The sequence below is a fragment of the Lactuca serriola genome, chromosome 9 (assembly GCF_051521515.1).
Source record: "Lactuca serriola cultivar US96UC23 chromosome 9, Lser_US96UC23_V15, whole genome shotgun sequence".
NCBI lineage: Eukaryota > Viridiplantae > Streptophyta > Magnoliopsida > Asterales > Asteraceae > Lactuca > Lactuca serriola.
The window spans coordinates 67,855,566-67,870,000 of NC_136416.1; the positions used below are offsets into that span (position 1 = coordinate 67,855,566).

General features: G+C 34.3%; 2 protein-coding genes and 1 long non-coding RNA gene across 3 annotated transcripts in view; 1 reads left to right on the top strand and 2 right to left on the bottom strand.

Moving 5' to 3' along the window:
• Positions 1-1,646: 1,646 nt before the first annotated feature.
• On the bottom strand, positions 1,647-3,944 carry LOC145075799 (uncharacterized). The gene is made up of 4 exons (XM_079021911.1): positions 3,726-3,944; positions 3,318-3,641; positions 2,957-3,134; positions 1,647-1,888 (listed from the first exon to the last, which is right to left on the bottom strand). The coding sequence occupies exons 1-4, from the start codon at positions 3,942-3,944 to the stop codon at positions 1,647-1,649; spliced, it is 963 nt and encodes a 320-aa protein (XP_078878037.1).
• A 6,716-nt stretch (positions 3,945-10,660) lies between these two features.
• Positions 10,661-12,425, bottom strand: LOC145072066 (uncharacterized). The gene is made up of 4 exons (XR_013690911.1): positions 11,969-12,425; positions 11,723-11,865; positions 10,963-11,050; positions 10,661-10,887 (listed from the first exon to the last, which is right to left on the bottom strand). It is a non-coding gene; the product is annotated as an uncharacterized LOC145072066 (long non-coding RNA).
• Positions 12,426-12,595: 170 nt separating this feature from the next.
• LOC145072065 (uncharacterized) overlaps positions 12,596-14,435 on the top strand; it is a 6,027-nt gene continuing 4,187 nt past the window's right edge. Inside the window, exons 1-2 of the mRNA XM_079018429.1 lie at positions 12,596-12,786; positions 13,020-13,167. Coding sequence (XP_078874555.1) covers positions 12,745-12,786; positions 13,020-13,167 — 190 coding nt within the window. The 5' untranslated portion in view covers positions 12,596-12,744. The remainder of the gene's footprint in view (positions 12,787-13,019; positions 13,168-14,435) is intronic.

Here is a 14,435-nt window from a genome sequence, read left to right on the forward strand (position 1 = left end):
AGCCCTCTTATCTCTACCACTAGTGCCAATTTCATGAGCCTTGGGGTTTCTTATATAGTGTGCACATTAGGGTTACACCATGTAACTCATGATTTTCCACATTCCTCATGATCCATGGGTTTTAACCTCCAAGGAGTATCTATGGGTCACCAGATGGGTTTAGCCCAACATGAAGAACTATAGATCATAAGCCCACTTTATAAGAATGAATGATTTACCAAATCAATCCCCATTTATTTAATTACTCTCTTCTGATCATAAAATTAATTCCAAACTAATTCTTGATCAATACTAATTAAATAATATGATTTCATATTAATATATTAGAACTTATAATATATTAATAAATCATAAATATCCTCTTCTCACAAAAGTCTATCCAAATTGTTTTGATGTCATGCAACCCAAATGGACCATGCTACTCTCGGGTCAAGTACATACCAATAATAGTTATGGGCTTAGAAACATAATCCAACAAAAACACCCAACCACTTGTAGAGGAGTGATCCTGTAAGTTGTTAATCCATCTGGCATCTAAATAACCTTCCAAAATAGAAGGATATCCACTATAAGTTAAACCATAATTTATGGTCCCTTTCAAATACTTGAATACTCTACTTACAGTTTGCCAATGATGTGAACTAGGATTACTGGTATATCTACTAAGCCTTCCCATAACATTTGCTATATCAGGCCTAGTACTAATCATGGCATACATTAGACAACCAATAGCCCTTGAGTATTCAAGTTGAGACACTGGAGATCCTTTATTAAGTAGAAGCTTAAGACTAGGATCTATAGCAGTGCTAACAGGAGAACAATTCTCAAAGTTAAACTTCTTCAATATCTTCTCAATGTAATGAGATTGAGAAATTGAAATCCCATTGTTTCCTTTTCTAATTCTTATACCAAGAATTACTTTATCCTCCCCCATGTCTTTCATGTCAAAAGTAGATGATAAGAATTTCTTGGTTTTATCAACTTCACCTTGATCAGTACCAAAGATTAACATATCATCAACATATAGACAAATTATAACTCCTTTACCAGAAGAATAAAATTTGCTATATACACATTTGTCAGCCTGGTTTAATGCAAAACTATTAGACAGTATCACATTATCAAACTTTTGATGTCATTGTTTTGGTGCTTGTTTCAAACCAAATAATGATTTATTCAACTTACACACCTTATGTTCATTACCAGGCATCACAAACCCTTCAGGTTGTAAGTTGTTTCATGTAAATTTCCTCATCTAAGTCACCATTCAAGAATGCAGTTTTCACATCCATTTGGTGAATCACAAGATTATGTATAGCTGCAAGAGATAACAATAATCTAATTGTGGAAATTCTAGAAACAGGAGCATAAGTATCAAAGAAGTCAATGCCTTCCTTTTGCCTAAAGTCTTGGATAACCAATCTGGCTTTATACTTATCAATTGTGCCATCCACTTTCATTTTCCTTTTGAGGATCCACTTACTACCCAATGCCTTGCAGCCAAGAGGTAAATCCAACAATACCCAAATATTGTTATGCATGATAGAATCAATCTCATCCTGAATTGCTTCTTTCCAGAAATGAACATCCCTAGAAGCCATAGCTTCACTAAAAGTCTTTGGATCCTCTTCAATATTAAAACAATATTAATGTTGACATATAGTCTCATTCCATGTTCCTTCAACTAGATAAACTTGAAAATCGGATCCAAAAGACTTGGCTTTTCTTGCTCTTGTGCTTTTCCTAGGTTCAGGCACAGAACTTGCACCAACATAAACATCTTTAGCTTGAGTAATACTATTGTTGGAAGATTGATGACTCATGTCCCTTGTTATAGGTATAGATGTAAATCTTTCTTCATCAAAGATAGCATCTCTTGACTCTATCACTGTGTTTACATACACAGAGTTATTAGATTCTAAAACATAGAATCTATATGCTTTGGAATGCTCAGCATATCCAACAAAGATACAATCTACACCTCTTTCACCCAATGTTTTCCTTTTGGGTTCAGTGAGCCTTACTACTGCTCTACAGCCGCAAACTTTGAGATAACTCAAAGTCGGTACCATTTTACACCAAAGTTCATAAGGAGTATTCTTACTCCTTTTATTTGGAGTTTTGTTCAAGATGTAACATGCAGTTAACATTGCCTCACCCCAAAACCCTTCACTTAATCCAGAATAGGAAAACATGGAATTAACCATTTCTTTCAAAGTCTTATTCTTCCTTTCAGCTACACCATTTTGTTGTGGTGTATAAGGAGCTGTGGTTTGATGTATTATTCCAGTTGATTCAAAATAAACTGGATCATAATACTCACCACCTCTATCAGTACGCAAGACTTTTATTAATTCATTTTTATGAAGCTCAACTTGTTTATAAATTTTAAATTTATCAAGTGCTTCATCCTTAGAATGTAGCAAATAGACATAACAATATCTAGATGCATCATCAATAAAAGTAACAACATACTTTTTGTTTCCAAGGGAAGGTGTTGCATGGAAATCACATAAATCACTATGTATAAGATCCAACACCTTGCTTTCCCTAACAACATATTTGAAAGGTTGTCTAGTGATTTTAGTTAGTATACATGTTTTATATTTTTCATTATTTTGCATATCAAAAGCAAGAATTAAACTCATTTTAGACATATCGTTTAATCTCTTGTAATGAATGTGTCCTAGTCTAGCATGCCATAATTCAGATTTATTAAAATTATTACTAGTACTAGTAGAAGCCATGCAAATAGAATTATCAATAAAATGATAATTAATATTAAGTCTAATTATTTCATTTCATATATATCCAAATCTCATAAAAGAACCATGTCTTGACAAGATATACTTGTCACTTTCTAATACTTGTTTGTAACCACAATTATTTAAAACAATTTCAGACACAAGATTCTTTTGAATCCCTGGTACATATAAAACATTGTTTACACACAAACACTTTCCATAAGTAAAGTAAAGTAAAATAGATCCTAAACCCTTGATTGGTTCAGTTGCAACATTTCCCATTTTCACCACAAATCCATCTTCAATTGGTTGACATTCCTTGAACCAACGAAGATCCTTACATATATGGCTTGTTGCTCCCAAATCAACCCACCATGCAACATCATCATCCTATACATAAAATGCTTTAGACATATAATTTTGAACATATTTAGAATTCTGCATGGAAATAGAAATCTGACATTGTTGCTTTTTTGGATCCTTGGATCCACTTGGTCCAGCACCATCCTTGTTCACTTTGCGAAGATGACAATCTTTCTTGAAGTGACCCGTTTTGTTACAATTCCAACAAACCAACTTGGCCTTCTTGTTGGAAGACTTGCCATCCTTTCCTTTAAAGTTCCTTTTTGCATTAGACTTCTTGGGATTCTTTGAACTTTCTCCTTCCACCATGTTCACAGAAGAGGAACCAACTTGGTTCTTGCCTTTAGGATTGTTGTCAAGTTCTTGAGTCCTTATGGACTCTTCAATCCTTAAATGGCTTCCAAGTTGAGTCAAAATCAATTCCTCTTTGTTATGTTTCAGATTGTGTTTAAAATCCTTCCAGGAAGGGGCCAGTTTGTCAATGATCACTACCACATAAATGGCTTCATCCATTTTCAAATTGTGTTGAGCAAACTGTCCCAAAATCCTTAACATTTCATGGAATTGCTCCATAACAGGCCTGGAGTCAATCATCTTGTAACCCATAAAGTTACTAACAAGAAACTTCTTATTATATGCATCTTCAGCCATGTACTTTGATTCAAGAGAATCCCACAGTTCTTTTGCAGATTCGAAATTTTGATAGATATCAAAAAAAGAGTCAGACATACCATTAAGAATATGACCACAACATATGTAATCATCATTTTCCCACTTTGATCTTCTTCTTGTTGCCTCCAAAGGTTCATCTTCAATAGGTTCTGGTAAGACCGGCATGGGTGTACTCAGAACATACACCACTTTCAGAGTGGTAAGGAGAAACTTCATCTTCTTCTGCCATCTACGAAAATCTTGCCCTTCAAACTTGTTCAATTTTTCAAACTGTAACGCCCGTGTTTCTGGGCTCGTCATTAATGTTGATATAATAGTCTAGGTTAACCTTTATAATCTGTTTTGAAATAATAGAAGTGTATTATTTGAGTATTATGTGTTTTGTGCTTAATTGTGTGTCTTAATTTAATTAAGAATAAAAATAAGCATCAAAATGAAATGTTAGATAAAGCCGATATCTATGGATAATGTTGTAGTAGTTGAAACGAGGTTTCCGAATATATAAAGAATGCCGAAATCCGAGTTATAACGAAGAAGTTATGATTTGTCGAAGTTTTTCGACAGAACTGGCAACGCTGAATGACATAAAAAGTGAAATTTACGTTAGAGCGATATTTAGCCTTAGCGATCTAATCGAAAGTCGTAGAGTTCGTTAAACCGAGAGTGTGCATAAAAAGAACGCCAAAATCTGACTTCGTATGAGGAAGTTATGATTTTTCCGAAGTTTCGACTTAGCAGTATGCAGCCCGAATCCTCGATTTGAGATTGAGTGATTTTTAGCCGAAGCAATCTAAATGAGAATCGAAGATCTCATCGATAGTAGTGAAACGATAAAAAGATAGGTGAAAACGGACGTCAGATGAAGAAGTTCTGAATTTCGAACGTAGTTTTACTGTCCCGGCCTACTAAAAATAATATATATAAGTAATATATTTATAATATATTAAAAATAAAGTCAAAATTAGCCAATGGAGTCTAAACGAGAGTTGTAGAGCATAATCTCACCTACGCGTCGATATAAAGAACGTCAAAAACGGAGTTCGTATGCGAAAGTTATGAATTTCTGAAGTTCGGGGCGCGAAACCCCAAAACTGTCAGATACCACGACGTGGCAAGTCTTCTGGCACCTCCTGGAGTCCCCCAGACGCAACTTGAGATGACGCATGCAGTGACGACCAAGCCCACAACATGGAAAAGGTGTCACGACGTGGCAAGGGCAAATTTTGCCCTATAAATAGATTTGAAGGGCCAGCCGATTATGGTTGCTCCATATCTTCTCTCTCACTCCCGATACTCTCTCTAAGCCCTATTTTAACCCCCCGAGGCCCCGGTGTTCATCCCGAGACCCAAAGCGAGTCCCGAAGCCTGAAGATCCCGAGAAGAAAAGAGTTTCCGAGCCGAAGCTCTGCCTACGAGAAGCCCGGTGTGTGAAGATCTTCTAGTTTCACCGAAGAAGTACTACTCTTAGAGCCGTAGTGTTGTCCGATCATCTTCTGATCAAGTGAGTGTGTATTTACTTTCTTCTAACGCATAATTACGAAGTATTTTATACGAAATACATGTTATGTGTATATTTTGTTGTTATATATGTGAATGTATATTTACTTTCTTCTATCTCATAGATATGAATTATTCTCTATGAAATACATGTTATGTGTATGTGTATCATCTGTTGTTTGAAATATGTATTGAATGAGAATGCTATACATGTTTTAAACTATGTATAAAAATATATATTTTTATCTACTAATATATTGGGTAGAACATGGGTAGATAGTTGATGTGTGATAAACAGATGAGAGGCCTCGATGCTGTTGTTGTTGATCTAGTTATTCAGCGGAGTATGGATAACGACCACAAACTCTTTCTACATAGTCATGTGGAACGCTAGCAGGTTCATAACATGTAGGTATTGTGAACGATGTGTTCACCGGTGTACTCTATCCCCCTCATGGTTGCCTACTGTTGAGGAAACCCCTTTGCAGTAATGTCCGTCCCGATGAAAATCCTAGATTAGCTCCCTTGAGATAGATGTTGTTTTAGGGACGTAAAGTGAGGATAACGGGAATAAGTAATTGGGTTATTGTTGGTTGGTGAAATTAAATATAATTATTTATTGTGGGTTGAAAACCCTATATGCTCATCAGGCTCCCAAGCCTGACCCACTCAGTTTTGTTGTATTACAGGTAGTGGCGCCTGAGCATAAGTTGGATGACTTATCAAGATCTTTTGATATTAGACCAGTTGTTATATGTAACTGTTGTATGGTCTATCTTTTGTTGTTTATGATTTTGGTCTGTTTATCGGAACATGACATCCCGAATATTGTTATATAATGAAAATGCATCTCTTGATGAAATGCTTTGATAAACTTTATTTTATCATATTTTGTTTTGGGAACAAATTCCGCAACTCTTTTAAATCAATGGATTTACTCTGAAATTATTTTAAAAACATAAATTAAAACGGTCGTTTCTGGCCGTGATTTTGGGGATGTCACACACACTTACTTGTCATTTCCTTCACAGAATCACCACTTGCCATGATCACAGAAATACTTTAATCTTTGTAAGAATTGCGGTATAGAAAAGGCTTGAAAATTCTAAGAATTGTGGTTTTCACTTTCAGATTAAAGTATTTGGGTGGTACTCCCAATCTTTAATCGAACAAGACTCAGAATTTGAGAAAACAGAAGAGAGAATGTTCAAGATGTTATGAAGAAGAAGTGTACCAACAACAGATTTCGGATATGATCATATAACCAGAAAAAACTTCCAGTCTTAAAACTGCCACATGACAGTTTTATGTCCTAAAACTGTCAAAACGTCATAAACTAACTTAAATTCGGGTCTAGAATATAGATAAAAAAAATCGGGTACATTTACCAAAAATCTGGATTTCTAGAATATCGATCCCAACCAGGGGATCTGCCCCTTGGACCCCACTCCCATGGGCGTTGCCCCTGGACCCCCGTCGGTTCAGGGGCTTCGCTCTTAAATAACAGTGTACTTTCAACAAAGATAACATTAAACAAATGTACACTCCGCACCATACCGATTTATTCAATAATTGTCAAAGTGACATTGATCAACAAATTAGCATCATTACACTTAAATAACATTAGTGATATAAAATCACTAACAGATAGTCAGGCGAGAAGAAAAGAAACGGCTGCGTATTTTGGGAATCGATTCCATTTACCAGAAAAGCAGGGGAACGGTGATGGAAGCTTCACTCGAAAATGGGAGCAGACGAAGAGGACGACCAAACTGGAGAAGAGGAAGATTGTACACATAGGGTTAGTTAGAGGTCGAAATAAGCGGTGGATTACATTGGAAGATGGGAACGGTGATCGGCTCCAAACCATCGGTGGTATTGAAGCCAAACCAAACCACCAAGCCGACAGCTCCAAACCAGACACTTAGATAAGCATCTTTGTAATTTATTGTATGTATAATAAAAAATAGGAAAAGATCAGGTAGTCTAGGTCCGAGTAAACCCACGGTGTAATTAGCCTATATATTAATATTAATTGTTGTTCAAGGAGAAGAGAAAGGAAAATATTTGTAATCAGTCCATACATGTTCATAGCAATATTGCATTGTGGTGCTATGTTGACTTTTTGACCTCTCTATATGTGAGAAAACCAGGCAATGTAATGCTATTTTTAATGTTACACTAACACAACAAAAGCGACAACAACCTTTTTCGTTCCTATATACAAAATCGCATTTAAAACAGTAGAAACTCAGACGTTCTTCATCAATTCAGTTCAAGGCTTCAAGCAACACTCACCATGGTTAAAGGAATTAGGGTTTATGAACACAGTGGCCCTGAGGTGAGTTTCTTCATCAATCTATTTGTAAAATAGTAGAAACTCAGACGTTCTTTTGTTCAATTTTGACGAAGATCTTGTATGTTTTATCTCCAAATCAAATGGTATCCACTTTCCACTATGGTCAGATCTGTTTATATTCTGCTCTAAATTGAAAAGCATGTTTTTTGTAAAGCATGTCATAATTTTCCGTAGGTTTGTTTCTTGATCACAATTGTTTTTTGAGAAAGTCAACTATTATTTTGCATTTAATTTATGTAAAAATAATATAAACTATTTATCATCATGACATCGACTCGTTTAATTTGTAAAAGTTAATGACTAAAGAACTATGATTATGAGGAAATTGACATTTATCTAAAAAAATGCAATATCAGAAGGAACTTATATATAATGATTCTTGCATTCTGTCATTACAACTTTTCAAATATGATCAAATATAAGATTAATTAAAACTATTTTGGGATTTATAGAAACTTTAAATTTCATAAGTTGTGAGCTTTAATCTCGTAATAGTTCAATTATTTTAAGATTTACTCTACTAACACATACATTTAATAGTACATGTATATTCATAAATTTTCAAAAAAAAACATAATCATTTTACACATGATAACTAATTTAAATTATCTCATCACTTTTTAATAAATTAATTATATCTAAAATATGGGTTTGTAACTTTGAAAACGTGTCATGAATGTTAAAAAAATTAAAATATTTAATTAAAGACAAAATTTAAGCCATGATGTTAGATTTAAAAATTAAATCAAATCAAGTACATATAATATAATACTATTTTAAATAATATGATACATTTTAAAATACAATTAAAAAAACATTATTTCTTTAGATTTTCCCATCTATGCATCACACCGATCGTGCCTACGAACTGACTAGCACCAAACAAAGATAGATCATTAATCAATCACCCAAGTCCTTCAAGTTTGACCAAAAGTTAAACTGGTCAACAGTCAACTAAGTCAATGCTCACCACGACGTAGAGACCTCTTGGCCACGTCGTGGGTATGTCAGGAAAAAATGATCTACATGCATGACACCACCACGTTGTAGCGCCCTTGGTTACGTCGTGGTTCCTGGCAGAATGTCATGTTCTTCATTAAGAGCTTAATCCTTGTAGATCTAAACCCATAACGTCAGATATAGTCATTTCCAATGACTTAATGGATAAAGTTTCCAACTTTATCCCGTAGGACCTTAACCTAAGGCAATATCTAAAACCCTAATCCCATTAAGTCCTTAATATGACCAAAACTTGAGCATGGACACAAGTCCAAACATTACTCTTTTTCTTATTCATCAGAAGCCTATTGACCTTAGAAAACCATAACAATCTCTAAGGTTCCTCAAACTCCAAGACAATCCATGGAATTGACCAAAATCATACAAAATGAACTTAAACTTTCATCAAGAAGAAAAAAAAAGGTCAAGATATGAGCTTTATACCTCCAAGAACTCAGAAGTATAAAGGAGATGATGGATCCAAGCTAGTTTATTGCTCTCTTGCACCAAAATAATATTCCTCCTTCCTCAAGATTCACCAAAATCTAAGAACAAGGTCTTTAATCAAGCAAACAACTCTTAATCATCCATGGAGACTATGGTTTCATATTGAAGGGTTGGTGGTTGAAGAGGATGCCCTAATCCTTAAGTTTAGATACTTAAATATGGAAGAAACCCTAAAAATCATGGGCTTGGGCTACAACAGCTACCACGTCATGACATTCCTCTTGCCACGCCGCGGCGGCCATTAGATAAGTGTTCCATGTAATTGGCATGCCACGTTGTGGTGCTCCATTCACCATGTCACGACACAAAGTTTTTCCCAAAATCCTTGCATTTGATCATTCTAACTTCTCAACTGATCTATCTTGGAAAACGAGTGTTACAAAGAGGAACGCACTTTGATCAAGACTTCACACCCCAAAAAAAGCTCCGCTCAACGCATCCATTTATGGCGAAGTACACATCCTTCCCAACTCTTTTCGCTCCACCCCTCATGTTGGTATGCCTATCTTTGACTTTTCCCCTCTCTATATATACTCTTTATTTCTGTGTATTTTATCGGTAGCTCTTGATTAGGATTTTTAGAAAACCTAATTGATTCAGAATTTCTAAAACCTATTAGTAATATGGTGCTCCAATTGATGTTAAGAGTGACAATCGTTTTGTGTTCGGGTTAGGGGGTCAATATGCCTGACAACATATTTTCTTCATTACTTTGTGCGGTTCGTCCCACATGCTAGTCAGCTCCCATTTGCCCAATTGATATGCATTTTTTCATGATATGCATTTTTCATCAAGTTCTTCCACTTCTTGTCATAAGCATGTTTATTCTATAATTTCATCAAAATAGGGTCATTTTGGGCAAAGATACACTAATTTAAAAGTTTCAAAGCATTTTACCATATACTTAAGATGGCCCGATCACCCTATATTGCACCTCCTTTCATTTCCATGTTAATACTGATTTGCCTCATTTACCCCTCCTACTCCTATCTTTAGGTTTCTCTCATTAATAGTACAATTATATCTTTAAACTCTTTGTATTCGTCATGTCTCCCGCTGATCCTTTGTTTATTTACATAATGTCAGCCATTAAAAAAAATATACATGTTCATCGGGGTGCTATCTTGACTTTTTGATTACTTTACATGTGACTTTGTCCTATCTAATGAAGAAGGTTACCCTTTACAAATAATAATAACTAGTGATGAGCCCCGTGCGGCACGGGTCAGATTTTTTTGCCGGGGGCACTTTTGTCATTTTTTTTATTACAAGTTTTAAAGTGCAACTTTTTCCTTCTCTTCAACCACGTTGGCATTCTTATTGTTCTTGTCTTGTTTCTCTTCCATAGGGGCATTTTCGTCTATAATATTTAAATGATTTACTTGTGACAAAAGATATTACTCGATAAGCTGCAGAAAAATATGTTGTTGTTGTTTTTTTTTTTTTCTTTTTATACCTACCTTTTATCACACCACCCCGTACAATAAAAGTTATAGAAAATGTGGGGCAAATAGCTATCTGTCAGATATCAAATCATTCATAATATCTTTTTAGGATCAATACCTTTACAAAAATGGCTAAGAAACTCAAGTCATCAAGGGTCTTGTCTTTTTGTTGAATCTTCATCATCCTTTAAGAACGTAATACATAATGAAATTTAAAACCACCATTAAGAAACAAAAAAAATCAAGAACTTCCTTGAGTTATCTGACTTAGTAGCTCCATTTTTACATTTATATCGGTATCCTGCATGATGAGATTAATAATGTAATTTAAAACTTGAAGTATAAACTAAGGGGCAAAAGGGTAAAAGAGACATACCAATTCAGCTTCAGCATCAGAAAAGGAGCAAGCTCAAGAAGTTTGGCAGTTGACATGTTGCCAAGCTTTGGTGGAATCAGTCTGATTCCTGTGAAGGTATGTATGGAATGGAATTAGACAAATCAGTAAGCAAAACAAAGAACAAAACAAGGATCAAAGTTTTTAACAAAAACAAAATAGCAATCAAAATATGGCAAAGGATAGAGACATCAATTAGGCTCAAGTCCAAAATTCAAATCACATAATTCCTTGGAAATCAAAACCAATCCAACATAATAAACCCATGAATCACCCATTCACCAAGTATGGAAAAAATCAAAAAGATTAGGATTAGCCACGTCCCAAATCAATCTCTTTTCTGAAACACCATCTGGAAAAAATCAAAAATCAAAAAGATTGAATTCATAAAATATGAGTTCTTAAAATATATGATGTTTTAGGTCAATTTTCTTTCAAAATCACGAATCGGTAAACTTGTCTTATAAGATGAAACTTAATGAGAAGCTTACATATATGATTTCTGAACTGGAAACTAATCAATTGAGCATAATTTTTGAAATGTGATATAAAATTTTGAACTGGAACTAATCAATTAGGTATAAATTTTTCATGGGCTAAGAAACGTATCACATTTCAAGAACACCCAATCGTGTTCTAAACTCTTTTCTTGAAATTAACCATACAAAGTCAAGGAAACTTAAACGACTATTAAAGCAAAAAAAATTCGACCAAACTGGAGACTGGAAATAGTTGAATTTACCTGGTTGGTGTTGTAGAGTGTCGATAGTTGGAGAAAGATGAACAGGATTGTGGTTGGAGTAGAAGACTGGCATTTGCGGATCACAGTGAAGATAAGAAGAAACCATATCTAGGGTTGATTCGGGTTCGATTTTTAGTTCAGGTCTGAAATAGAAATAAACACAAACTAATCACTGAGTTCAAGTTATGATTTTTAGTTGAAAAACAGTAAAATTCAGAAAAAAAAAAAAACCGAAATCACTCATACCATATACACCAAAGCAGCGACACTGATAATAATTAAAATCCGCCTACGAATTAAACAACTTCACCGATGATCTCCAAGAACAGTGAGAAGGTCTTCAACAAAAACCTCTGAAATTGGGAGTAATAGCCTAATTCTTTCAGCTATGCTCGTCCGGTTTCGACAGCTCAACGTGTTTATGGGAGATTGAGGATTCCGAAATGATGATATCGGTCAAGAAAAACCTCTAAAATCATGGAGGAAGATGGTCAAGCGAGAAGAGGAGATGCGGCTACGTATTTTGGGGATCGATTCCATTTACCAGAAAAGCGGGTGAACGGTGATAGAAGCTTCACTCGAAAATGGGAGCAAACGAAGAGGACGACCAAAGTGGAGAAGAGGAAGATTGTACACATAGGGTTAGGTAGAGGTCAAAATAAGCGGTGGATTACATTGGAAGATGGGTATTGAAGCCAAACCAAACCAGACACTGTATTTAAGCATGTTTGAAATTTATTGTATGCATAATAAAAAAATAGGAAAAGATCAGGTAGTCTAGGTCCGAGAACAGAGAAAGGAAAATATTTGTAATCAGTCCATACATGTTCATAGCAATGTTGCATTGTGGTGCTATGTTGACTTTTTGACCTCTCTATATGTGAGAAAACCAGGCAATGTAACACAACAAAAGCGACTACAACCTTTTTCGTTCCTATATATATATATAAAATCGCATTTAAAACAGTAGCAACTCAGACGTCCTTCATCGATTCAGTTCAAGGCTTCAAGCAACACTCACCATGGTTAAAGGAATTAGGGTTTATGAACACGGTGGCCCTGAGGTGAGTTTCTTTATCAATCCATTTGTAAAATAGTAGAAACTTGAGACGTTCTTTTGTTCAATTTTGACGAAGCTATATCTAGTATGTTTTATCTCCAAATCAAATGGTTTCCACTTTTCACTATGGTCAGATCTGTTTATATTCTGCTCTAAATTGAAAAACATGTTTGCCACTGATTTCCGATATTCAATGAGATTAGTTTCGTTTGTTTAATAATGCAAAAACTGTTGCAGGTTATGAAATGGGAGGATGTGGATATAGGAGAACCGAAAAGTGGAGAAATCAAAGTGAAAAACAAGGCGATTGGAGTAAACTATTTGGATGTTTATATGCGTAGAGGTTTAATCCCGAGTTTATGTCCTCCACTGACATTCACACCAGGTATAAATTTGTTTTAATTCCTTCTCTAATTTTCTCGTATCTTATTACCAACTTATGCGACGATCGATCAATTCTACGTTCTTGTTTGATGGATTACATCACTAATAGCTACATTAAATCGTGTAAGTATTAAAAATATATAAAGTGAAAAGGTGATAATGGGTGGAGTTGGTGGTTGCATTGGCAACTCAGTAATTGGAAAAGTGTATTTCTTTATTTTATTATTACTTTAATCATTTGTTTTTGAATTTTCATTGTATCCTTTTTTAGTGGGTCCTCCTATATTACATCGAAATTAGTAAACTAATATTATAAAATTTTTAAATACAATCATACGACGTGACGCTGCTGACCATCAAATTTTATATTTTATTTTTTGCCTTTTTATTTGGACTAGTTTTCAAAAAAATACGTACTTCAATGTTTTTATTTTATATTTAGTCTCTTTTCATTTTAGTAATTTTGAAATAATTAACAAATAAAAGTTGTATATTAACATAAGAAATCACAATCTATTACATACGCTAAAAAAAATACATTAATATTATAAATTTATTTTTTTATTGAATTAGTATGCGTTAAACTAGATTTGTTTGACGATTTGTTAAATATAAATGGAGTTTATTTTTTAGGCAAGCTCACTATAATAGTAAAATGCAAACTCCAATAACTAAAGTTATAAACAAAACCAATGAACATGAATGTAATTTTGTTTATATATGTTCGTTTATGTTTTAACCAAACAAATGAATGAAAACGACTGAATTGATGAACGTTTAGTTCGTTTATAATCATATTTATAGCTATACAGAAAAAACCATTATATTATATAAAACCTAATATCCGTTTTCCTAATTAGTTGTCAAACAAATTAAATAATTTATTATTGCTAGTTTTTTAACAAAGAAAGCAATTAAATTTTTTCCTATTATTTAGTATGCTTTCGATTCTTCATTTCCCACTGTATAAGTTATTTTCAATTCTCTGTCCGGTTCGTCCAGGGTCCGAGCCGATGCTCACTTTCAGAATTGTAAATCCGTTAAATGTTAAAAAATAAAATATAACTAATATCAGAACAAAGTTATGAAACATCGCTAATATCATAACAAAATAGTTTAATATTATGGTGGATGGTGTGGCGATGGCAATGGCGGTGGTAGTGTTTGTAGGTGGTAAATGTGTTGATGACAATGATAGATGTGGTGGTGGTGGTTGGTAGCGGTGGTGGTGGTTGCTGGCAGATGGGAGGTGATGGATTTATATATGAA

Bases quoted from the DNA above. Each gene is read 5' to 3' on its own strand.
- LOC145075799 (XM_079021911.1), bottom strand. From the start codon at position 3,944: ATGCCGGTCTTACCAGAACCTATTGAAGATGAACCTTTGGAGGCAACA. The intron at 3,642-3,725 runs GTTAGTAACTTT...ATTTTGGGACAG, and splicing joins CATATAATAAGAAGTTTCTT to TTTGCTCAACACAATTTGAA. The intron at 1,889-2,956 runs GTTTGTGTGTAA...ATGTAAACACAG, and splicing joins TTACTTTACTTATGGAAAGT to TGATAGAGTCAAGAGATGCT.